Source organism: Rhinopithecus roxellana, chromosome 7 (assembly GCF_007565055.1).
Source record: "Rhinopithecus roxellana isolate Shanxi Qingling chromosome 7, ASM756505v1, whole genome shotgun sequence".
Lineage (NCBI taxonomy): Eukaryota > Metazoa > Chordata > Mammalia > Primates > Cercopithecidae > Rhinopithecus > Rhinopithecus roxellana.
Genome location: NC_044555.1, coordinates 49,447,845 through 49,474,183, shown reverse-complemented (window position 1 = coordinate 49,474,183; position 26,339 = coordinate 49,447,845). Strand labels below are relative to the sequence as shown.

Here is a 26,339-nt window from a genome sequence, read left to right as displayed (position 1 = left end):
CAATCTGGATTTGCACCCTCCCCCGGAGTTCTGGCCCGGAGGCTTCTCGCCCCATTCAAATTGTTAAGAAGTTCAGCTACAGAAGTCTTTCTTCCTGTGGAGTTTTACCTCCTGCTCTGATGGCCACCCTCCTGATGGATCCCTGTGTTGCCAGGCAGGAATGGGCTGCTTGGGGATCCAGCGAGCTCCCAGTGCCTTTCTGCTACTTCCTCTACCCCTGTATTTCGCTTGGCTTGGCTCTCTAACTTGACTCAACTCCAGGTAAAGTCGGGAATTTCTCCTGCAAACAAACCTTCAGCTTCTCCAGTGGGGGTGTGTCTGTATCATTAATTTTAACTCTGTGACTTATTCCATTATCCCATGGTTTAAGCCCCATTTACCAGATCCCCTCTGACAAATTTTTAGATTGTTTTCGATTTTCCTCCATAACAAACCGTGCTGCAGAGAACATTCTTTTTGTGTATCTTTGGGTGCCTGTGGAAGAATATCTTTGGGACCAATGCCTAGAAATTGAAATAAGGGTCAAAGGGTTTATACATTTTGCATTTTGATAGTTATTGTAAAATTGACTTCCAAAATGTTTGATGCTAATTTAGACACCCACAGAGTGTATGAGAGTACCCATTTCAACGCATCCTCATGGATATGGAATATTAAGTGGTAAAACCATTTAAATCACTTCTGTAAAAGGCATTATTTTCTCTATAGAAAATGTTTTCAGATTCAAAGTAAGGCATGCATAATTTTTAAATACAAAGCTAGAGATTTTAGTTTTACAAAATATTAGTAGTTTTTTTTTTTTTTTTTTTTTTACTATTTGTGTAGCCCCAACTGAATACTGAATAACAGTTGTTATTATTTGGTCTGTCATACTGAAGCAGTTACTTTTGAAGTCATGTAAAAGTTGCATTTTCTCTAATGCTTACCAGATGGGGGATAGTTTGACAGCTGCTTTGTTGAAATCAGCAATTAAGTAATATGTGTGTATATGTTAACCAGCAAGCAAATTGAGTATGTATTATACCCTAGAAAAAATATATATCAGCTGGGCCTGATAGCTTATGCCTGTAATCCCAGCACTTTGGGAGGCAGATCACTTGAGGTCAGGAGTTCGAGACCAGCCTGACCAACATGGTGAAACCTCATCTTTACTAAAAAGACCAAAAAATTAGCCAGGCGTGGTGGCAGGCACCTGTAATCCCAGCTACTCGATAGGCTAAGACAGGAGAATTACCTGAACCCGGGGGGTGGAGGTTGCAGTGACCCAAGATTGCGCCACTGTACTGCAGCCTGGGCGACAGAGCGAGACACCATCTCAAATAAAAAAAAAAAAAAAAAAAAAGGAAAAAATATATATATCTGTTATTTTAACAAATAAGCCTTTCTAAAAGAGTCCACAAATGCTGTGGAACGTATTTGTTCATTTACAAATGCATTCCATAGTAATAAAATATTGTTGCTTTTTTATATTGCAATCCCAAATATTTTCTGAGTTTAAGCTTTTAAGATCTTTTATAGCTAGAAAGCTGTTCTCCCTACCCTCCAAACCCATGTAACAACCAGTTTCACTTTCTTTTATCAGTTAAAATTTTTCCCCAGCAATGAATGTTATTTGAGCTAAGTGGGAAATATTATATGGTCTATTGTGACATATATTATTCTTAAAGTGTAAGTTTTGAAATTTTCTTTTCAAGTATGTATACATTGCTCTTAGTCTTTGCTGATAGTTTAAGTTGATGTACTGATGCTGAAATAGCTTTAAAGACTTTTCAATTTTAAAAGACATTTTTAAAAATAAGCTATATCTGTTAGGGGGAACTTTTTCCCTCTTGTTTTTATTTTTGCTTATTTTTGTATACTCAGAGGACTTTGAATACCATTTATAGTAGTACTTCAATGCTCTACCATTTGGATATAATTAGTATAATTAGTGTTGTATTAACCAAATACAGGAGCAGATAAAATATGTTTATACTTACAGTGATGTCATTTTATCTTCCTTTAAGATCAGCACTGTAAAGGGATTGACTTTATTTACTTAAATGGATCACATTTTCAGTTTTATTGTATATTAATTGTGTTATTTTTCTATATATTTTTGTAGGCCCTGATTTTGTTGTTTGTGATGAAGGCCACATTCTAAAAAATGAAGCATCTGCTGTTTCTAAAGCTATGAATTCTATACGATCGAGGAGGAGGATTATTTTAACAGGAACACCACTTCAAAATAACCTAATTGAGTGTGAGTTAATATCTCTGATTATGCAGTATAATATCGGTATTTCCTCAGATAATATGTTTGTAACTTTACCATTTGGCCTTTCTTCTACTTACTCTAATATAATCCTAGACCATGATCTACATACGTTCATCTTAGTCTGCTGTGAAAGAATAACATACTTTTCAAATGAGATGCTTTATAAATATGAGTGGTAAAAGACAGTCAAGAGATACGCCATTGTGAATGTTCATATATAAATATGGAATGTGATTTATTACAAGAGTATCAGAAGTCTTAATGATTGCTTTAAAAAGTACATAAGCGTATATGATTACTCCAGATAATTTTAAGGAGATTTTCCAGTTTGGGGGCATGTACTGTTAAGAAATCAAGAAGAAATGGGAACCGTGAACATTTCAGTAAAGTGGAAATGGGAGAAGGAGAGGTTTGCTGAATCCATGGCAGGACAGTTTGCTAAGGCTAAAGGTAGTTGATGTAAACCTAGGGAAGTGAGTTGTGAATTTCTCTCATTTTCATATGTCTGTGGTGACACTAAAAAAGGCAACATGAGATTATTCAGCAAGTAACAAATTGAAATTTCCTGTTGTAATCGCTCACTTTTTTTCCCACTGTAATGGCTTTTTGTTATTTTTCTCTGTATTACATTCCTTTAGTATATTTTTGGTAACTTTTTGCTATTTTATTGTTTGTAATACTAGTCATTTCACTTTATCCTATACTTTATGTTTGTTTTTATCTGTTCCAGTTTTCCTCTTTTCTGTTCTATTACCCTATTTATAGAAATGCTGTTTCATATTGTGGTCCTATATAGTATGGGACAAGTGATAGCTCTATTAATTTTTACAAAATGGGTTAGTCTTACAAAATACATTAGTAATTAGTTTATTTTTAACTATTTGTGTAGCCCCAACTGAATACTGAATAACAGTTGTTATTATTTGATCTCTCAAATATTATTTGATTATTCTGGAAATGAATCAGTTAATATAAATTAACTTGCGTAGTAGCTTATTACCTCCTTTTATTGTTTTGACTTAGTATCTCCTTTCTTCACAAGATAGCCTCACAGACCATAAATCATGGTTAGATTAATGGACCATTTGTTTTATACTTCATATCTCTTATAAAGAATAGTGAGCTTGAATAAAATGTCCTTAGGTATTTTTAAAAAACATTCATGTCTAGTATTTAGGGATGGTTTTTACTTCAGTTTTCTCTCTCGTTTCAGTAATTCACTTGTAGATCAGACTTATAACCATGTTTATTCTATATATACTTAGCTTGATATTCTTTTTTTGTAGCTTAATGCTAATGCATGCGTTTCTGACATGAACATTTCATTGGGGAATTTTTCTAAGTCTTTTCAACCATTGTTAATGTTGTTAATGAATAATGTCTTCTCTCTTAGATCATTGTATGGTTAATTTTATCAAGGAAAATTTACTTGGATCCATTAAGGAGTTCAGGAATAGATTTATAAATCCAATTCAAAATGGTCAGTGTGCAGATTCTACCATGGTAGATGTCAGAGTGATGAAAAAACGTGCTCACATTCTCTATGAGATGTTAGCTGGATGTGTTCAGGTACATATATGTTCCATAGTAGTAAAATATTCTTACTTTGTTATATTATAATCCCAACATATTTTCTGACCTTAAAGTTTAATAATTTTGTGTTTTCTTTCCCACTCTTTCAGTAGTTTTACAGTTATATCTCCTTGCATTGTCTTCAAAAATTTCTGCTGCATTCAACTTTTAAAAAAGAAGTTCCCCTGAGAAGTTTAAAACATAGTTAATTCATTTGCCAAGTGTAAAGCCTCATATCTTATTATGTTAATGTTTAGATTTTTCATCCTTAAAATAGGGAGTTCCTTAAGAGGAACACAACTATTGTGATAAAGTTCCTATGCTCACCCTAATTCTATAGTATAGTATTATAAATCTCACATTTTTGAAATGGTTATAGGAAAGGCCAGTACGAATTAAGAGAGGAGCCATTTTTAAAGTAATCTTGGAGAAACAGTTTTGTTACTTTCAATTATATATAGTAACCTGAACAGACTAGTGGTGTCTTTTATGTACAGATTTTCAGTGAATCTATATTAATGAATGGATAAATATCTAGAGACTGAGCTGAGATAGATCTCAAGATATGCACTTTCTCTGCAAACGTTAGGTACTAATGATAGCCTCAGAGATGTTTTAACAAATGAGACAGGCTATTCTTTTGGTTGGATATATAGTTTGCTCTCCATATTTGTGGGTTTTGTATCCATGGATTCAACCTACCATGGATCAAAAATATTTAAAAAAATAGATAAAATGGACAGAGGCTAGGTACAGTGGTGCACACCTGTAATTCCAGCACTTTAAGAGGCCGAGGTGGGAGGATCACTTGAGCCCAGGAGTTCAGGGCTGCAGTGAGCTAAGATCATGCCACTGCACTCCAGGCTGGATGGCAGAGCAAGACCCTGTCTCTAAAAAAAAGTTTTAAAAAATTAACCAGGCACGGTGGTGCGCACCTATAGTCTCAGTCACTTGCGAGGCTGAGGCAGGAGGATTGATTGAGCCCAGGAATTCAAGACTGCAATGAGCTAAGATCATGCCACTGCACTTCAGCCTCAATGACAGAGTAAGACCCTGTCTCTTAAAAAAAAGAAAGAAAATAATTAAGAGAAAAATGGATGACTGTGTCTGTACTGAACATGTACAGACTTTTTTCTTGTCATTATTGCTTAAACAATAGAGTATAACAACTATTACATAGTATTTGTATTGTGTTGGGCATTATAAGTAATCTAGGGATGATTTAAAGTATATGGGAGTATGTTTATAGGTTATATGCAAACACTGCATTATTTATATAAGTGACTTGAGCTTTCATGGATTTTGATATCTGTGGAGGTGGGGGTGGGTTCTGGAACCAGTACTCCCATAGATACTGAGGGATGACTGTACTTGTCATCATTGTAAGGAGTAGTTGTTCCATTTGGTCAGATTGGCTACACGTGCTAGCAAGTACTCTGTTTCTGTATTGCCGCTACTACCCAGGCAGCATTTTTCCTTCTGGTGTAAGTAGTAATTTCTATTTCGCACACTGGTGTTCTATTTTTCTATTCTTACAATAAAATGGTTTCAAGAGTGCTTGTAGATGGATTGCTTTCTTAATTGGGCAAATATTCCCTCTAAAATTATATGTTATTGTTTGACATATTAGCATATCCTTCTCAGAAGCCAACTCAGACTGCATTAGACTTTGATTCCTAGGTGTTTGTTTTTTTTTTTTTTTTTTTTTTTTTTTTGAGACGGAGTCTAGCTTTGTTGCCCAGGCTGGAGTGCAGTGGCCGGATCTCAGCTCACTGCAAGCTCCGCCTCCCGAGTTTATGCCATTCTCCTGCCTCAGCCTCCCAAGTAGCTGGGACTACAGGCGCCGGCCATCTCGCCCGGCTAGTTTTTTGTATTTTTTTTTTTTTTTAGTAGAGACGGGGTTTCACCATGTTAGCCAGGATGGTCTCGATCTCCTGACCTCGTGATCCGCCCGTCTCAGCCTCCCAAAGTGCTGGGATTACAGGCTTGAGCCACCACGCCCGGCCTCCTAGGTTTTACTATATGATTAAAGCAAGTCATTTTGCTAACACTACCTACTACATCCTCTCCACACCTTTTGTTATTTTTGTTTCTGTACAGAGAAGACTATTTCGAAAACTTAAATTGCTCACTTGGTAATGTGACTGCTTCAATTTAAAACCTACCTGGTGTGTGGCAGTATTTTTTTTACCAGTGTACCATATTGTATAGTCATATGAAATACATTGTGTAGAAAATTATGGGTTTAGAAAGGGTAAATATATTTAAGAAAATGTTTTCTTATATGGTTAGTGCCTATTTATTTATGTGTATATTTCAGTTATAAGCAATGAGAATTTGTAGTTCATTCCTGTTAAATATTTAGATTAATTTTCATTATCTTTCTTGTTAATTACAGAGGAAAGATTATACAGCATTAACAAAATTCTTGCCTCCAAAACACGAATATGTGTTAGCTGTGAGAATGACTCCTATTCAGTGCAAGCTCTATCAGTACTACTTAGATCACTTAACAGGTAACCAATACACCTTGTTGATTTCATCTTCTCTATAAAGACATTCTTTTTCCAAAGATTATTCCAGTTGTCTTACTATGTCTGTTCTTTTTCAGTTTTGCATTTGAATAAAATGGGTATGCTTAAAAGCATAAAATATTTCTAATTAAAAAACACTGATGCTGTCAAAATTAAAATCAAGAAGCAAACTGATGAAAAAGATATACAGCACATATGAATAGTGCCCTTAATTTGTAAAGAGCTTTTATTTCAGAAAAATTATGAATGTGAATAAATCCATAAAAGAAGATATACAAAATTCCAGAGTATTTTTTAAAAAGTATTCACCCACATTAATAATAAAAGGCATATAAGTTAAATTCATGAGTTTGTTTCTCAGTTATTTAATTAACAAAGGTTGAAGGCGGAAAAGGTAACATGGAAGGCAAGGCATGTAGTATGCACTCCATGTTGTTATGCACTCCATGTTATTATAAAAATGCACACAAATGCCTAAAATACACCAAAATGCTAACAGAAGTTGTTTTCTGGGTGTTTTTGTTATGAAGACCTTCTAGTTTATTTCTTGTATTTTTCTATGCTTTAAAAAAAATACAATGAGTAGTTATTGTTTTACCATCAATAAGCTTTTGCGTGTGTGTGTCTGTGTCCCTCTGTGCCTGAAGATGTCTGTCTTCACACAACAAAACCTTTGGACTGGAGTGAGATTTCTTACTTGTTGGTCACTTATTCTGGTACATTTCCCCAAATGATATCACATATTTAATTAGGAGATACAGGTTAGAGGGTGCTCTTTGGCCCATTGTGAATACAGTAATTGATCAAAAAAATAGAGGAGGATGGAAGTATGTACACACATATTAAAATGATAATTATAGCTAAGTACTCTTTTTGTAATAGCAGTGCATCCTAAAGAGTAATATGATGATGGTTCTCAAGAAACATTCTGCTGGGGAAAACAGTATTTGAATCTTAGTATTTTATGGAACTGCTTTTTTGCTCTTATAAAAATAATTTTTGTACTGACTTTTGGAAGAAAATCAGTTCCAATAAAGCACACATTTTCATTTGTATATCTATCAGAAGCTGGTAGATTTACTATACTATTCTTTTTTGAATAATAAAAATTGTAGGCATAATTAAATAACCAAATAGTTATCCCAATGAGAGAGTTGCTGTGTAGTTTAAAAGAGGGATGTTCAGATCTGTCTTTCATTAATCTCTGAGTGATAAGGAGTAATACATTTAGTCATTTAATATTTTTTCCTTTTCAAATGTTTTATATTAGGGAAAATGCTCACAATAGTGTTTTCAGATTTTATAGAATTGGTTGTCTTTAATAACCAATCATAGGCTGGGCATGGTGGTTCATGCCTGTAATCACAGCACTTTGGGAGGCCAAGGTGGGAGGATGACTTGAGCTCAGGAGTTCAGAACCAGCCTGGGCAGCATAGTGAAACCTCATCTCCACAAAAAATAAAAAAATTAGCCAGGTATGGTAATGCACACCTGTAGTCCCAGCTACTTGGGAGGCTGAGGCAGGAGGTTTGCTTGAGCCTAAGAGGTCAAGACTGCAGTGAGCCATGATTGTGCCACTGCATTTCAGCCTGGGCAACAGAGCACTACCTTGTCTCAGCAACAACAACAACCAGTCACAAATGTTAACTGCTCAGGTATAGATGTTAAGCTCTACCCTTTTGAGTTGACCTCATGGAGGTAGATAGTAGAATGATAGATACCCGAGTCTGGGAAGTATGTGTATGTTGAGGGAGGGAGAGAGGTTGGTTAATGGGTACAGGCATGTATTTAGATAGAAGGAATAAGTTCTACTGTTCGATGGCAGAATGGGGTGACTATAGTTAGCAACAATGCATTGTATATTTCAAAATAGCTAGAAGAGAGGGCTCGAAATGTTCCCAGCATATAAAAGTGATAAATACTCAAGGTGATGGCTAGCCTGAATACCCTGACTTGATCATTGCGTATTCTATGGATGTAACAAAATATCACATGTACTCCCAAAATATGTATAAATATTATGTATCAATTTTTAAAAATTTTTAAAAACTTACTCTTTTTGAGAGCAATGCAATTATTTAAGAATTTAGGGGGCTTTGCTTTATTCTTTGTGACTGTCATTGATAGGAGTAAATATCTAAAGTGCTAATTGCCATAGCTAAAATCTGAAAGATGCGATTGTTAAATTATCATCTGGTACCATGAATCTTTAAGTTTTAGGGTGTGGGGTTTCCCCCTTACCAAATGCAGTATTACCTGTAGAGTAGAATAACCTGAGTTAAATAACCCCTTTGAAAAACATTCATAAAAGGCCAAGTGGGTTATATTAATGGCTACTCTTGTCTTGATTCTCAGTACAGATCTTCACAGTATTTCTCTTGAAATATTACCTGCCTATTTTACTTGCATTTAAAATGTTTGGTATTTTATCTGTTAAATATTCCAGAAATTTTTTGTTTCTGCTTTTTTAGACTGTGGTTACTTTTAAGAAGTTCACCCAAATTTTGTTTTTAACATTAGCAGCAGTTTCATGTTAATTTTTAGTGATAATTTATAATATGTTTAATATTTGCAGAATGAAAGTTATCCTAAGAGACTGGCTGTTAAAGAATATTGAAGAAATCTAAAATCCTCTTAATTTTTCTTAGTTCTCTTTTTTTCAGTGTAATTCTATGGTTTGCCTTTTATTGTCAGGTATCAGAAGTTTATAATAACATGTAAGTCTCTGCAATTCAGTAAACACTTAAGGTTTTATAAGCATGTGGATACTTAGTTTTTTAATAACTAAATATTAGTCTGGCTTTAAACTTAATATCCACATGCTGTCTTATTTTGACAACTGTGCAAAAAGTAGAACACAGGAAAAGATAGCCCATGGAATGTGAGAAAATATTGCAAAACATATATCTGATAAGGGATTCACATGCAGAATATAGTTGTCCCATGGTATATGTGGGGGATTGGTTCTAGGACCTGCCTGTGTATACCAAAATTTGCTCATAAACAAATCCCACAGAACCTGCATATATGAAAAGTCAAACATGGGTTTGACATTCTGTGAATACTGTATTTTCAATCAACATTTGGTTGAAACAAAATCTGTGTATAAGTGGACCCATGTGGTTTAAACCTTTGGTGGACGGGGTCAACTGTATGTAAAGAATTCCTGCAACTCAACAACAAAGAAATAGTCTGTTTCAAAGAGAAGCAAAAGATTTGAATAGAAATTTCTCTAAAGAAGATATACAGTGCTCAACATATCTCCTCATTAGAGGAATGCAAATCAAAACTACAGTGAGATACCATTTCACACCCATTGTGGTGGCCATTATGAAAAAAAAAAAAAAGGAAAATAAGTGCTTAAGAGGATGTGGAGAAAGTGGAACCCTGTACATTGCTAGTAGGAATGTCAGATGTGGAAAAACATTGTAGTAGTAACTCAGAAAGTTAAATATATACCATTCGATCTAATAGTTCCACTTATAAGTACACCCAAAAGAATTGAAAGCAGGAACTCAAACAGATACTGAGACACTTATGTTTATAGTTGCATCATTCATAATGGCAAAAGAAAAGGTGGAAGCAACCCAAATGTCCACTGATGGATGAATGGATAAACAAAATGTGGTATGGACATACTTCAGTGGAATATTACTCAGCCTCATAAAGGAGGGAAATTCCGACATTTGCTACCACATAGATGAAGCTTGAAGACGTTAATGCTAAGTGAAAGAAATCAGACACAAAAAGGCAAATACTGTATAATTCTGCTTAAAGGTACCTAGAGTAGTCAAACTCTATGAGTAGAAAGTAGAGTCGTGGTTACGAGGTTCTGGGGGATGAAGGGTGTGGCAAGTTACTGTTAATGGGTACTAAGTGTCTGTTTGGAATGATGAAAAAGTTCTGGAAATAGAGAGTTATGATTTTTGTACAACATTGTGATTATACTTAATGCCACTGAATTGTATACTTAAAAACTGGTTAAATAGTAAATTTTTTATTTTATTTTATTTTTATTTTACTTTAAGTTCTGGGATGCATATGCAGAACGTGCAGGTTTGTTACATAAGTATACATGTGCCATGGTGGTTTGCTGCACCTATCAAGTTGTCATGTGGGTTTTAAGCCCCACATGCATTAGGTTTTTCCTAATGGTCTTCCTCCCCTTGCTCCCAACCCCCCGATAGGCCCCAGTATGTGATGTGCCCATCCCTGTGTCCATGTGTTCTCATTTAAAACAGTAAATTTTTTAAATGTATATTTTACCATAATTTAAGAAGTACCCCCAAACGGAGCACAGTAATATGCTTTTGTCTCTAAAAATACATGGACCCAGGTGCCACTCTTTAGAGATTGATTCAAAAGGTCTGGAGTAGGGCCCATGCATCTGCATTTTTATGAGCCCTACAGGTGATTCTGATGGACCATCAGCTTAAGAATCATTGCTCCAAATTTTTTTCTTTGGTAAGGGGTGAGCTGAGACCTGAGATGAGTGAACTAGACAAGGGGAACGTGGAGAAATTAACACTGAAGTGTTAACTTTGGTGATTTTCTCTAAGAGGTGGAAATACTGATTCTTTTGTATTTTACTTGTTATGTACATTTCTGCAAAATTACAAAATCCAAGAAATATACATATATGTAAAACTTCCATAATCAGAAAAATACTTTAAAGTTTCATTTTGTTTTTAACTGACACATTAATTGTACATACTAATAGGCCCAGAGTGATATTTTGATATGTGTATACATTGTGTAATGATAAAATTAGAGTAATTTAGTATATCTGTCACTTCAAACACTTGTCATTGCTTTGTGGTGAGAACATTCAAAATTCTCTCTTCTAGCTATGTTTTAAAATTTTATTTCTTTTAATTGTCATTGCTTTGTGATGAGAACATTCAAAATTCTCTCTTCTAGCTATTTTTTAAAATTTTATTTCTTTTAATTAAAAATATTTATTTAAACATTTTTTATATAGAGAGATGGGGTCTTGCTATGTTGCCCAGACTCATCTTGAACTACTGGGCTCAAGTGATATCCCATCTCAGCCTCCCAAAGTGCTGGGATTACAGGTGTGAGCCACCATGCTCAGCCTCATCTAGCTATTTCAATAAGTTTAAAAAAAAATTAAGTTAAATTTAGTGTTTAAAAATGTTATGACTAACATTGGAATAGTGTACTTCAAGCTGCGAAAATAATGTTTAATACTCATTTCCAAATGTGGTTGTACTGTCAGAATCACCATTAAACACAGAACACTCCTAAACTGGCAAAGATAAAATGATACTAAAGTGTTGTTGAGGCTACAGAGAAATGGGCCCTCTTGATGGTAGCATAAATTGGACAGTAATTTGGAAAGGGACCTCAAAATTAATTTCAATTGTAAGCTTTTTTCCAAAGGAAATGGTCAGAAATATATGCAGAGATTTATATTAAAGGATGTTAATCTCAGGGTTTGTTTCAAAGCTTAGTTTTCTGGCTGCAGAAATAGCAATGTGTGTTCATTGTGAAATATATGTGAAATGTTGAAAGGCACTGATACAATAAAAACTACTTATAATCTCATAAACTATAATTTGGAACCGCTACTTATTTAATATTTGATATCTTGCTTTCCAGTTTTTAAAATGTATGTGTGACACTTAAATGTCATAAGCACACACTGCATAAACACACAATACATATACATTGTGTTTATATACTGTGTGTGTGTATATATATATATATTTTTTTTAATGGCTGGAATTATATTATCCAGCTTGTGACCTAAAGTGAACTGTTACCTGTTGTGGCATTATTTATAATAACAAAAAATTGGAAATTAACTCAAATCTTCAACTTTTGGGGATAGTTTATATTATGGTATATCACGATAATCTAATACCATGTAGGAAGATACATTAAATATTATAACATGGAATATTGTGTGTTAATAATTAGGAATATATAGAATAAGTATATTATGTAATAAAGATGAAATAGTACCCATTTCTGTGAAATAAAAAGGATGTGTATGAAAATGCATAGCAAAGTGATCAAAAAGATAATGCCACAAAATACTTTTTAGTGTTCACTCTAATATTTTCAAATTAGTAGAATTGTGTCTATAATGTGTATTATGTATTAAATTACCTCTTCAAATTTGGCTCTATCCCTTTCTCTCTGTTTTCATATGACATTTATCAGCTCTTCTTACTCCATCAACCACGTCTCTTAAGATCTCTTCGTATTCCTGATCATTTTAACTCTGCTGCATTAAGTTAGTATATTCTGACATATCTTCCAGCTAAGTAGTTTTTGTCTTTGGATGTGTGTCTTATGCTATTAAGAGGAATTTAATTGAAATGTAAAACTCAATGACTTTCTCCTAAGGTCAGGAACAAAACAAAGATGTCACTTTTGCCTCTTATATTTAACATTTTCTAGAGGTTCTGGCCAGGACAATTACACCAGAAAACTAAAAGTATTCCACAGTGTCATGGAAGGGGTAAAACTATTTCAATTTGCAAGTGACATGATATTATATAGAGAAAAAAATTATTGTTTTAAGTTTTGTGGGTACATAGTAGGTGTATACATTTATGGGGTACATGAGATATTTTAATGCAGCCGTACAATGCATAATAATCACATCAGGGTAAATGAGGTATCCATCTCAAGCATTCATCCTTAAATGTGTTACAAACAAGTCATTTATATTTTATTTATTTTAAAGTGTACAATAAATTATTGTTGCCTGTAGTCACCCTGTTCTATAAAATACTAGCTCTTATTCATTCTACCTAACTATATTTTGTACCTAATAACCATCTCTCCTTTCCCCCTGCCCTACTGCCCTTCTCAGCCTCTATTAACTATTGTTCTATTTTCTATCTCTGTGAGTTCAGTTGTTTTAAATTTTAGCTCCTGGCTGGGTATGGTGACTCCCACCATAATGGAAAAAAAAAATTTTAGCTCCTGGCTGGTATGGTAATCCCAGGCCTGTTATCCCAGCACTTTGGGAGGCCCGGGCAGGTGGATGGCTTAAGGGCAGGAGTTCAAGGGCAGGAGTTCGAGACCAGCCTAGCCAACATGGTGAAACCCTGTCTATACAAAAAAATGCAAAAGTCGTGGTGGCATGTGCCTGTAATCCTGGCTACTCAGGAGGCTGAAGCAGGAGAGTCGCTTGAATCTGGGAGGCAGAGGTTGCAGTGAGCTGTGATCATGCCACTACATTCCAGCCTTTATGACAGAGCTGCGTCAAAAAAAAAAAAAAGAATCTTAGCTCCCCAAAATAAGTGAGAATATGTGAAATTTGTCTTTCTTGCTGTTTCATGTGGTTTCAAATCACAGGATCTCATTCTCTTTTATGGCTGCATAGTACCCCATTGTGTACATCTACCACATTTTCTTTATTCATTCATCTGTTGATAAACTTTGGGTTGCTTCCAAATCTTGGCTGTTGTAAACAGTGCTGTAACAAACATAGGAGTGCCAGTATCTCTTCAATATACTGATTTTCTTTCTTCTGAGTATATACCCAGCTGTGGGATTGCTGTGTCATATGATAGCTCTATTTTTGCTTTTTTGAGGAACCTCCAAACTTTTCTCCATAGTGGCTGTACTAATTTACATTGCCACCAGCAGTGTATGTGGGTTCCCTTTTCTCCACCTCCTCGCCAGCATTTGTCTGTCTTTTGGATAAAAGCCACTTTAATGGGTGAGATGATATCTTATTGTAATTTTGATTAGCATTTCTCAGATGACCAATGATGTTGAGTACCTTTTCTTATTATCTTTTCTTATACCTATTTGCCATTTGCATGTCTTCTTTTGAGAAATGTCTACTCAGATCTTTTGCCAATTTTCAAATTAGATTGTTAGAGTTTTTTTTTTTTTTTTTTTTCCATTTGACTTGTTTCAGCTCCTTATATATTGTGGTCATTAATCCCTTGTCAGATGGGTAGTTTGCAGATACTTTCTCCAATCCTGTGGGTTATCTCTTCACTTTGTTGGATTGTATTCTTTCCTGTGCAGAAGCTTTTTAACTTGATATGATCCCATTTGTCCATTTTTTTGCATTGGTTGCTTCTGCTTTTGAGGTATTACTCAAGAAATCTTTGCCCAATCCAATGTCCTGTAGAGTTTCACCAATGGTTTCTCTTAGTATTTTCATAGTTTGAGGTATTAAAGTTTTTAATCCATTTGAATATGACAATAGATAGGTGTCCAGATTCATTCTTCTGCATACGGATATCCAATTTTCCCAGCACCACTTACTGAAGAGACTATCCTTTCCCCGATGCATGTCCATGGCACCTGTGTAGAGTATGCATTCACTGTAAGTGTGTGAACTTGTTTCTGGGTTTACTATTCTGTTTCATTGGCCTATGTGTCTTTCTTTATGCTAGTATCATGCTGTTTTGATTACAGTAGTTCTGTAGTGTACTTTGAAGTTATGTAATCTGATTCCTCCAGTTTTGTTCATTTAGCTCAGGATAGCTTTCACTATTCTGGGTCTTTCATGGTTCCTTATAAATTTCAGGATAGTTTTTTCAATTTCTGTGAAGAATATCATTGGTATTTATTTCACAGGGATTGCTTTGAATCTGAAGATTGCTTTGGGTGGTGTGGACATTTTAACAATATTGATTCTTTTGATCCATGAACATGGAATGTCTTTCAATTTTTTGGTGTCCTCTTCCATTTCTTCCATCGATGTTTTATATTTTTCATTGTAGAGTTCTTTTACTACTACTACTACTACTACTACTACTACTACTACTACTACTACTACTACTTCTTCTTCTTCTTCTTCTTCTTCTTCTTCTTCTTCTTCTTCTTCTTCTTCTTCTTCTTCTTCTTCTTCTTCTTCCTCTTCCTCTTCCTCTTCCTCTTCCTCTTCCTCTTCTCTTCTTCCTCTTCCTCTTCTCCTCTTCCTCCTCCTCCTCCTCCACCTCCTTCTTCTTCTTTCTTCTTTCTTCTTCTTTCTTTTTTTGAGACAGAGTCTCATTCTGTCACCCAGGCTGGGGTGCAGTGGTGCGATCTTGGCTCACTGCAACCTCCGCCTCCTGGTTTCAGTGATTCTCGTGCCTCAGCCTCCTGAGTAGCTGGGATTAAAGGTGTGCATCACCACACTCCTTTAATTTTTGTATTTTTAGTAGAGGCAGGGTTTTGCCATGTTGGCCAGGCTGGTCTTGAATTCCTGGCTTCAAGTGATCCACTTGCATTGATCTCCCAAAGTGCTGGAATTACAGGCATGAGCCACTGTGCCCTGCCTCACTTCTTTAATTCAGTTAATTTCTGAATATTTTATTTTATTTGTAGCTATTGTAAATAAGATTATTTTCTTGATTTCTTCAAATTGTTCATTGATGGCATATAGAAATGCCAATGATTTTTGTGTATTGATTTTGTTACTTGCCACTTAACTGAAATTATTGATCAGTTTGAATAGTTTTTTTGGTGGAGTCTTTAGTTTGTTTTTTTTTTTTTTTCCAACTATAAGGTCATGTCATCTGCAAACAAGGATAATTTGACTTCTTCCTTTCCCATTTGTATGTGCTTTGTTTCTTTATCTTCTTTGATTACTCTTTTTTTTTTTTGGCATTTAAAAAAACACTTTATTTGATTATTTTTCTCTATCTAATCCCATTTCGCCAAGCACTCTAATTCTTCATTTTCATTATCTCTGTGGTCTTCCTCCAAGTGAAACTGCCAGAATTATTAGACTTGTTCTATTTTGTTTTCACTCTTTCGGAGCTTTTGAATGGCTAATATTTATTTATTTATTTTATTTATTTATTTATTTATTTATTTATTTATTTTTATTATACTTTAAGTTCTAGGGTACATGTGCATAACGTGCAGGTTTGTTACATATGTATATTTGTGCCATGTTGGTGTGCTGCACCCATCAACTCGTCAGCACCCATGAATTCATCATTTATATCATGTATAACTCCCCAATGCAATCCCTCCCCCCTCCCCCCTCCCCATGATAGGCCCCGGTGTGTGATGTTCCCCTTCCCGAGTTCAAGTGATCTCATTGTTCAGTTCCCACCTATGAGTGAGAACATGCGGTGTTTGGTTTTCTGTTCTTGTGATAGTTTGCTAAGAAAGATGGTTTCCAGCTGCATCCATGTCCCTACAAAGGACGCAAACTCATCCTTTTTTATGGCTGCATAGTATTCCATGGTGTATATGTGCCACATTTTCTTACTCCAGTCTGTCACAGATGGACATTTGGGTTGATTCCAAGTCTTTGCTATTGTGAATAGTGCCGCAATAAACATACGTGTGCATGTGTCTTTGTAGTAGAATAATTTATAATCCTTTGGGTATATACCCAGTAGTGGGATGGCTGGGTCATATGGTACATCTAGTTCTAGATCCTTGAGGAATTGCCATACTGTTTTCCATAATGGTTGAACTAGTTTACAATCCCACCAGCAGTGTAAAAGTGTTCCTATTTCTCCACATCCTCTCCAACACCTGTTGTTTCCTGATTTTTTAATGATTGCCATTCTAACTGGTGTGAGATGGTATCTCATTGTGGTTTTGATTTGCATTTCTCTGATGGCGAGTGATGATGAGCATTTTTTCATGTGTCTGTTGGCTGTATGAATGTCTTCTTTTGAGAAATGTCTGTTCATATCCTTTGCCCGCTTTTTGATGGGGTGGTTTGTTTTTTTCTTGTATATTTGATTACTCTTAGTAGGACTTCCAGTATGATGTTGAACAACAGTAGTGAAAGTGGGCATCCTTGTAGTGTTCAAGATCTTAGAGCAAAGACTTTCAGTTTTTTCCCATTCAGTATGATAGTAGCTGTGGGTCTGTCGTATATAGTTTTAATATGTTGAAGTATGTTCCTCTGATACCCAGGTTTTTAGGGCTTTTTATTATGAAGGGATGTTGAATATTATCACATGCGTTTCCAACATGAATTGAAATAATTATATGGTTTTTATCCTTCATTTTGTTGATATGATGTATCACATTGATTGATTTCCATATGTGTGTGTATATATATTTATATGTGTATATGTGTGTATGTATGTATGTTTTTTTTTTTTTTTTTTGTAGAGTTGAGGTCTCTATGTTGCCCAGGCTCGTCTTGAACTCCTGGGCTCAAGGGATCCTCCCACCTCGACCTCCCGAAGTGCTGGGATTACAGGTATGAGCCATCGCACTCGGCTGATTTCCATAAACTGAGCCATCGTTGCCTTCCTAGGATAAATCCCACTTGGATGAATGACCTTTTTAATGTGTTGTTCAATTTGTTTTGCTAGTATTTTATTGAGGATTTTTGTATGAATGATCATGAGGAATATTAGCCTGTAGTTTTTCTTTTTTGATGTGTTTTTGGTTTTGGTATCATTGTAATACTGGTCTCAGAAAGAATTTGGAAGTATTCCTTCTCTATTTTTCAGAATAGTTTGAGGAGGATTGGAATTAGTACTTCTTGGAATGTTTGGTAAAATTCAGCAGTGAAGGTATTAGGTACCTGGCTTTTCATTTTTTTTGTTTTTCTTTGAGGGGTGGGGTTGGGACTTTACATGCCGTAATATGTTTATTTTATTTTACATTTTCATTTTAGGTTCAGGGGTACACGTGCACATAAATTGGGTAAATTTACCTGTACATGTACCCTTGAACCTAAAATGAAAATTATTTAGGTAAATTGGGGTCTCTAGGTTTTCTTTGCTTTGGAGACTTTTTATTATTACTTTGATCTCATTAGTTGTTATTGGTCTGTTTGGGTTTTGGATTTCTTCCTGGTTCAATCTTAGTAGATTGCATGTGTCTAGGAATTTGTCCATTTTTTCTAGGTTTTCCAGTTTATTGGCGTATAATTGATCATAGTAGCCTCTGATGGTCATTTAAATTTCTGTGGTATCAGTTTTAATGTCTCCTTTTCCATCTCTGATTTCATTTATTTGGATATTCTCTCTTTTTTTTCTTAAGAAGTCTGGCTAAAGGTTTGTGGACTTTATCTTTTCAAAAAACCAAGTGTTTGTTTCATTGATCTTTTCTACTTCTCTTGCTTTTACTTCTTTAAGATGCATCGTTAGGTTGTTTATTCAAAGTTTTTCTACTTTCTTTGATGTTGGTGCTTACAGCTATAAACTTCCCTCTGAGTACTGATTTCACTGTATCCCATAGATTTTTGGTACGTTGTGTTTCCATTATTATTTGATTCAAGAAATTTTTAATTTCTTTTTCAATTTCTTCACTAACCCACTGGTTATTCAAGAGTATATTGTTTACTTTTCATGTGTTTAGAATATCAAAAATTTCTCTTGTTACTGATTTCTAGTTTTAATTCATTGTGGTCAGAGAAGGTACTTGATATGATTTCAATTTGTTGGAATTTTAATTAACTTTTTTTGGCTTAACATACGGTGTCTCCTTGAGAATGATCCATGTGCTGGAGAGAAGAGTATGTATAATACAGCCATTAAATGAAATATTCTTTAAATATCTATTTTGTGTATTTGGTCTGTAGTGCAGATTAAGTCTGATATTTCTTTGTTGATTTTCTGTCTGGATTATCTGTCCAACACTGAAAATGTGGTGTTGAAGTCTCCAGCTATTACTGTACTGGGGGCCTATCTCTCTCTCTCTCGCTCTAATAATGTTTGTATATCTGGCTGCCTGGCCCCTATTATTATTATTATTTTGAGACAGAGTCTTGCTATGTCACTCAGGCTGGAGTGCTAATTTTTGTATTTTCAGTAGAGATAGGGTTTCACCATGTTGGCCAGGCTGGTCTCGAACTCCTGACCTCAATCGATCCACGCGCCTTGGCCTGGCAAAGTGCTGGGATTACAGGCATGAGCCACCGCACCTGACGACCATAATGTTTTAATTACTTTGCTTTGTAATATAATCAAAACCAGGAAATGCCTCCACCTTTATTTTCTTTATCACAATTGTATTCACTATTTGGGGTGTTTTGTGGTTCCATACACATTTTAGGATTGCTTTTTCTTTTTTTCAAGGTGAATTTCTTTGGAATTTTGATGGAGATTGTGTTGAATCTGTATGTCACTTTGGGTAGCATATACATTCTAACAGTATTAATTTTGCTAAAATTTAATTAGACTATTTGTGTTCAATTTCTTTCGTCAGTGTTTTCAGTTTTCAGTGTACAGGTCTTTCACTTCATTGGTTCAATTTATTCCTAAGCATTTTGTTTGTTTTCATACTAGTATAAATGGCATTGTTTTCTTTTCTTTTTCTGGTTATTTTCGTGTAAAGAAATGAAACTGAGTTTTGTATGTTGATTTCGTAGCCTCCAATGTTACTGAACTTATTAGTTCTAACAGTTTTTTAGTGGAGTCCTTAGGGATTTCTATATATAGGATCATGTCCTCTGCAAACTAGGATGATTTTAATTCTTTATTTCTGATTCAGATGGCTTTTATTTGTTTTTCTTGTCTAATTGCTCTTGGTAGTACTTCCAGTACTGTGTTAAAGAGAAATGATGAGAGGTGGGCATCCTTATCTTGTTCCTGATCTTAGAGGTAAAGCTTTTAATTTTTCCCCATGGAGTGTGATATGACCTGTGGAGTTTCATAAATGGCCTTTATTATGTCGAGGAAATTTCCTTCTATAGCTATTTTTTTCTTTTTCCTTTTTTTTTTTTTTTTGAGACCAGTCTTGCTCTATCGCCCAGGCTGGAGTGCAGTGGTGTGATCTCGGCTCACTGCAACCTCCGCCTCTGGAGTTCAAGCAGTTTTCTGCCTCAGCCTCCTGAGTGGCTGTCATTACGGGCACCTGCCCCCATGCCCGGCTAAATTTTTTGTTTTTTTAGTAGAGACAGAGTTTCACTGTCTTGGCCGGGCTGGTCTTGAACTCCTGACCTCATGATCCACCCGCCTTGACCTCCCAAAGTGCTGATATTACAGACATGAGCCACTGTGCCCAGCCTTGTATAACTATTTTGTTGAGAGGTTTTATCATGAAAGGATTTTGAACTTTGCCAAATGCTTTTTCTTCATCTATTGAGATGATTATGTCGTTTTCATCTTTTATTTTGTTAACGTGATGTATCACATTGGCTACTTTACATGTGTTAAAACAACCTTGCATCCCAGGAATAAATCCCACTTGGTCCTGGCGTATAAACTTTTTGATGTATTGTTGAATTGGGTTAGTTAGTAGTTTATTGAGGGTTTTAATATCTGTGTTCATCAGTGATATTGGCCTATAGTTTTCTTTTCTTTCAGTGTCTTTGTCTGCCTTTGGTATCAGGGTGATGCTTACCTCGCAAAAAGAGTTTGGAAGTATTTCCTGTAATTCTGTTTTCTGGAAGAGTTTAAGAATTGGTATTCATTGTTTTTTGAATGTTTGGTAGAATTCAGTTTTCAAGCTATCTGGTTCTGGGCTCTTTTTTTGTTGGGAGGTTTTTTTATTACTACTTATTTCTTTTTTCTTAATTTTATTTTTACTTTAATTATTTTATTCTATTTTATTTGAGACAGAATATTGCTCTGTCTCCCAGGCTGGAGTACAGTGGCGTGATCTCAGCTCACTGTAGCCTCCGCCTCCCAGGTTCAAGCAGTTCTCTTGCCTCAGCCTCCCAAGTAGCTGGGATTACAGGTGCCCACCACCATGCTTGGCTAATTTTTTGTATTTTTAGTAGAGACGGAGTTTTGCCATGTTGGCCAGGCTGTTCTCGAACTCCTGACACTGGGTGATCCACCTACCTGGGCCTCCCAAAGTGTTGGGATTACAGGCATGAGCCATCTTAATTTTGTTAGTATAAATTTATGGGGTACATATGTAATTTTGTTACATGGATATATTATGTAGTGGTGAAGTCAGGGCTTTTAGTGTACCCACAGAATAATGTACATTCTACCCATTAAGTAGTTTCTCATTCACTCTTCTCCTTTCCCCCCACCCTTCCAAGTCTCCATTGTGTATCATTACACACTCTACATCCATGTGTTCAGATTATTTAGCCCCATTTATAAGGGAGAACATGACACTATTTATCTTTTTGTGTCTCAGTTGTTTCACTTAAGATAATGGCCTCCAGTTCCATCCTTGTTACTGCAGAAGGCATGCTTTTGTTCTTTTTTATGGCCAAATAGTATTCCACTGTGCATATATACTACATGTTCTTTATTGATCTTTTGATAGACACTTAGGTTGATTCCATAGCTTTGCTATTGTGAATAGTGCTACAATAAACATATAAATGCTGGTATCTTTTTTTTACATCTTTTAGATATAATGATCTCTTTTTCTCTTGGTAGATACCTAGTAGTGGGTTTGCTGGATCAAATGTTAGTTCCATTTTTAGTTCTTTGAGTAATCTCCATACTGTTTTTCATGGAGTTTGTGCTAATTTACATTCCCACCAATAGTGTAAACATATTCTTTTTCCTCCCCATCTTTGCCAGCATTTATTTTTTGACTTTTTAATAATAGCCATTCTAACTGGGGAAGATACATCATTGTGGTTTTGATTTGCATTTTTCCGACGTTTAGTGATGTTGAGAATTTTTTCATATGCTTGTTGGCCATTTGATATATCTTCTTTTGAAAAATATCTATTTATGACTTTTGCCCACTTTTTAATGGAATTATTTGTTTTGTTTTTTGTTGTTGTTTGAGTTCCTTGTAAATTCTAGATATCAGTCCCCTGTTGGGTGTATAGTTTGGAAATATTTCCTCCCATTCTGCAGATTGTCTGTTCACTCTGTTAATAATTTGTTTTGCTGTACAGAAGCTTTTTATTTAAGTCCCATTTGTGTATTTTTGTTTTTGTTACTTTGCTTTTGAGGTCTTAGTGATGAATTATTTGCCTAGAGCAATGTCCAGAATGAGTTTCTCTAGGTTTACTTCTAGTATTTTTATTGTTTCAGCTCTTACATTTAAGTCTTTAATCTATCTTGTGTTGATTTTTGCATGTGGTTAGAGATAATGGTGCAGTTTCATTCTTCTGCATGTGGGAATCCAATTTTCTTAGAACCATTTATTGAAAAGAGTGTCCTTTCCCGAGTATATGTTTTCGTTGACTTTGTCAAAGGTCAGTTGACTGTCAGTATGTGTCTTTATTTCTGTGTTCTGTATTCTGTTCATTGATCTTTGTGTCCATTTTTGTACCAGTACCATGCTGTTTTGTTTACTGTAGCCTTGTAGGGTAATTTGAAGTCAAGTAATGTGGTACCTTCAGCTTTGTTCAAGAATTAATATTATTGGCCAGGCATAGTGGCTCACGCCTGTAATCCCAGCACTTTGGGAGGCTGAGGCAGGCAGATCACTTGAGGCCAGGAGTTCGAGACCAACCTGGCCAACGTGGCAAAACCCCGTCTCTACTAAAAATACAAAAAAAAAAAAAAAAATTAGCCGAGCATGGTGGCAGGCACCTGTAGTCCCGTTGGGAGCCTGAGGCAGGAGAATGACTTGAAGCCGGGAGGCTGAGGTTGCAGTGAGCCAAGATCGCGCCACTGTACTCCATCCTGGGCAACAAGAGCGAAACTCCGTCTAGGGAAAAAAAAAAAAGAATTAATATTAAAATGACCATACTACCCAAAGCAATCTACAGATTCAAACCTATTTCTATCAAAATACCAATGTCATTTTTTATATAATTAGAAAAAACAATGATAAAAGTCTTATGGAACCAAATAAGAGCCCCAGTAGCCTCAGTCTCTTTATTTGTAATTGGTCTGTTGAGGCTATTTATTTTTTTTATTTTTTTTTATTTTTATTTTTATTTTTTTAATTATACTTTAAGTTCTAGGGTACATGTGCATAACGTGCAGGTTTGTTACATATGTATACATATGCCATGTTGCTGTGCTGCACCCATCAACTCGTCAGCACCCATCAATTCATCATTTATATCATGTATAACTCCCCAATGCAATCCCTCCCTCCTCCCCCCTCCCCCCTCCCCATGATAGGCCTCAGTGCGTGATGTTCCCCTTCCCGAGTCCAAGTGATCTCATTGTTCAGTTCCCACCTATGAGTGAGAACATGCGGTGTGTGGTTTTCTGTTCTTGTGATAGTTTGCTAAGAATGATGGTTTCCAGCTGCATCCATGTCCCTACAAAGGACGCAAACTCATCCTTTTTTATGGCTGCATAGTATTCCATGGTGTATATGTGCCACATTTTCTTAATCCAGTCTGTCACAGATGGACATTTGGGTTGATTCCAAGTCTTTGCTATTGTGAATAGTGCCGCAATAAACATACGTGTACATGTGTCTTTGTAGTAGAATAATTTATAATCCTTTGGGTATATACCCAGTAGTGGGATGGCTGGGTCATATGGTACATCTAGTTCTAGATCCTTGAGGAATCGCCATACTGTTTTCCATAATGGTTGAACTAGTTTACAATCCCACCAACAGTGTAAAAGTGTTCCTATTTCTCCACATCCTCTCCAACACCTGTTGTTTCCTGACTTCTTAATGATTGCCATTCTAACTGGTGTGAGATGGTATCTCATTGTGGTTTTGATTTGCATTTCTCTGATGGCGAGTGACGATGAGCATTTTTTCATGTGTCTGTTGGCTGTATGAATATCTTCTTTTGAGAAATGTCTGTTCATATCCTTTCCCCACTTTTTGATGGGGTTGTTTGTTTTTTTCTCGTATATTTGTTTGAGTTCTTTGTAGATTCTGGATATTAGCCCTTTGTCAGATGAGTAGGTTGCAAAAATTTTCTCCCATTCTTTAGGTTGCCTGTTCACTCTGATGGTAGTTTCTTTTGCTGTGCAAAAGCTCTTTAGTTTAATTAGATCCCATTTGTCAATTTTTGCTTTTGCTGCCGTTGCTTTTGGTGTTTTAGACATGAAGTCCTTGCCCATGCCTATGTCCTGAATGGTACTACCTAGATTTTCTTCTAGGGTTTTTATGGTATTAGGTCTAACATTTAAGTCTCTAATCCATCTTGAATTAATCTTCGTATAAGGGGTAAGGAAAGGATCCAGTTTCAGCTTTCTACTTATGGCTAGCCAATTTTCCCAGCACCATTTATTAAATAGGGAATCCTTTCCCCATTTCTTGTTTCTCTCAGGTTTGTCAAAGATCAGATGGCTGTAGATGTGCGGTATTATTTCTGAGGACTCTGTTCTGTTCCATTGGTCTATATCTCTGTTTTGGTACCAGTACCATGCTGTTTTGGTTACTGTAGCCTTGTAGTATAGTTTGAAGTCAGGTAGCGTGACGCCTCCAGCTTTGTCCTTTTGACTTAGGATTGTCTTGGCAATGCGGGCTCTTTTTTCGTTCCATATGAACTTTAAAGCAGTTTTTTCCAATTCTGTGAAGAAACTCATTGGTAGCTTGATGGGGATGGCATTGAATCTATAAATAACCTTGGGGAGTATGGCCATTTTCACGATATTGATTCTTCCTATCCATGAGCATGGTATGTTCTTCCATTTGTTTGTGTCCTCTTTTATTTCAGTGAGCAGTGGTTTGCAGTTCTCCTTAAAGAGGTCCTTTACATCCCCTGTAAGCTGGATTCCTAGGTATTTTATTCTCTTTGAAGCAATTGTGAATGGAAGTTCATTCCTGATTTGGCTCTCTGCTTGTCTGTTACTGGTGTATAAGAATGCTTGTGATTTTTGCACATTAATTTTGTATCCTGAGACTTTGCTGAAGTTGCTTATCAGCTTAAGGAGATTTTGGGCTGAGACGATGGGGTTTTCTAAATATACAATCATGTCATCTGCAAACAGGGACAATTTGACTTCTTCTTTTCCTAACTGGATACCCTTGATTTCTTTCTCTTGCCTCATTGCCCTAGCCAGAACTTCCAAGACTATGTTGAATAGGAGTGGTGAGAGAGGGCATCCCTGTCTTGTGCCAGTTTTCAAAGGGAATTTTTCCAGTTTTTGCCCATTCAGTATGATATTAGCTGTGGGTTTGTCATAAATAGCTCTTATTATTTTGAGGTACGTTCCATCAATACCGAATTTATTGAGCGTTTTTAGTATGAAGGGCTGTTGAATTTTGTCAAAAGCCTTTTCTGCATCTATTGAGACAATCATGTGGTTCTTGTCTTTGGTTCTGTTTATATGCTGGATTACGTTTATTGATTTGCGAATGTTGAACCAGCCTTGCATCCCAGGGATGAAGCCCACTTGATCATGGTGGATAAGCTTTTTGATGTGCTGCTGAATCCGGTTTGCCAGTATTTTATTGAGAATTTTTGCATCAATGTTCATCAGGGATATTGGTCTAAAATTCTCTTTTTTTGTTGTGTCTCTGCCAGGCTTTGGTATCAGGATGATGTTGGCCTCATAAAATGAGTTAGGGAGGATTCCCTCTTTTTCTATTGATTGGAATAGTTTCAGAAGGAATGGTCCCAGCTCCTCCTTGTACCTCTGGTAGAATTCAGCTGTGAATCCATCTGGTCCTGGACTTTTTTTGGTGGGTAGGCTATTAATTGTTGCCTCAATTTCAGAGCCTGCTATTGGTCTATTCAGGGATTCAACTTCTTCCTGGTTTAGCCTTGGGGGAGTGTAAGTGTCCAGGAAATTATCCATTTCTTCTAGATTTTCTAGTTGATTTGCGTAGAGGCGTTTATAGTATTCTCTGATGGTAGTTTGTATTTCTGTGGGGTCAGTGGTGATATCCCCTTTATCATTTTTTATTGCATCTATTTGATTCCGCTCTCTTTTCTTCTTTATTAGCCTTGCTAGCGGTCTGTCAATTTTGTTGATCTTTTCAAAAAACCAACTCCTGGATTCATTGATTTTTTGCAGGGTTTTTTGTGTCTCTATCTCCTTCAGTTCGGCTCTGATCTTAGTTATTTCTTGCCTTCTGCTAGCTTTTGAATGTGTTTGCTCTTGCCTCTCTAGTTCTTTTAATTGTGATGTTAGAGTGTCAATTTTAGATCTTTCCTGCTTTCTCTTGTGGGCATTTAGTGCTATAAATTTCCCTCTACACACTGCTTTAAATGTGTCCCAGAGATTCTGGTATGTTGTTTCTTTGTTCTCATTGGTTTCAAAGAACATCTTTAT

At 35.8% G+C, this 26,339-nt stretch overlaps 1 protein-coding gene across 10 annotated transcripts in view; it reads left to right on the top strand.

The window, feature by feature from the left end:
- Positions 1-26,339, top strand: part of ATRX (ATRX chromatin remodeler) — a 309,323-nt gene that overhangs the window by 164,335 nt on the left and 118,649 nt on the right. For all 10 annotated transcript variants that reach the window (XM_030933744.1, XM_030933747.1, XM_030933752.1 and 7 more), the window contains 3 exons: positions 2,105-2,242; positions 3,651-3,826; positions 6,228-6,345. In XM_030933744.1, the coding sequence (XP_030789604.1) occupies positions 2,105-2,242; positions 3,651-3,826; positions 6,228-6,345 (432 nt within the window). The remainder of the gene's footprint in view (positions 1-2,104; positions 2,243-3,650; positions 3,827-6,227; positions 6,346-26,339) is intronic.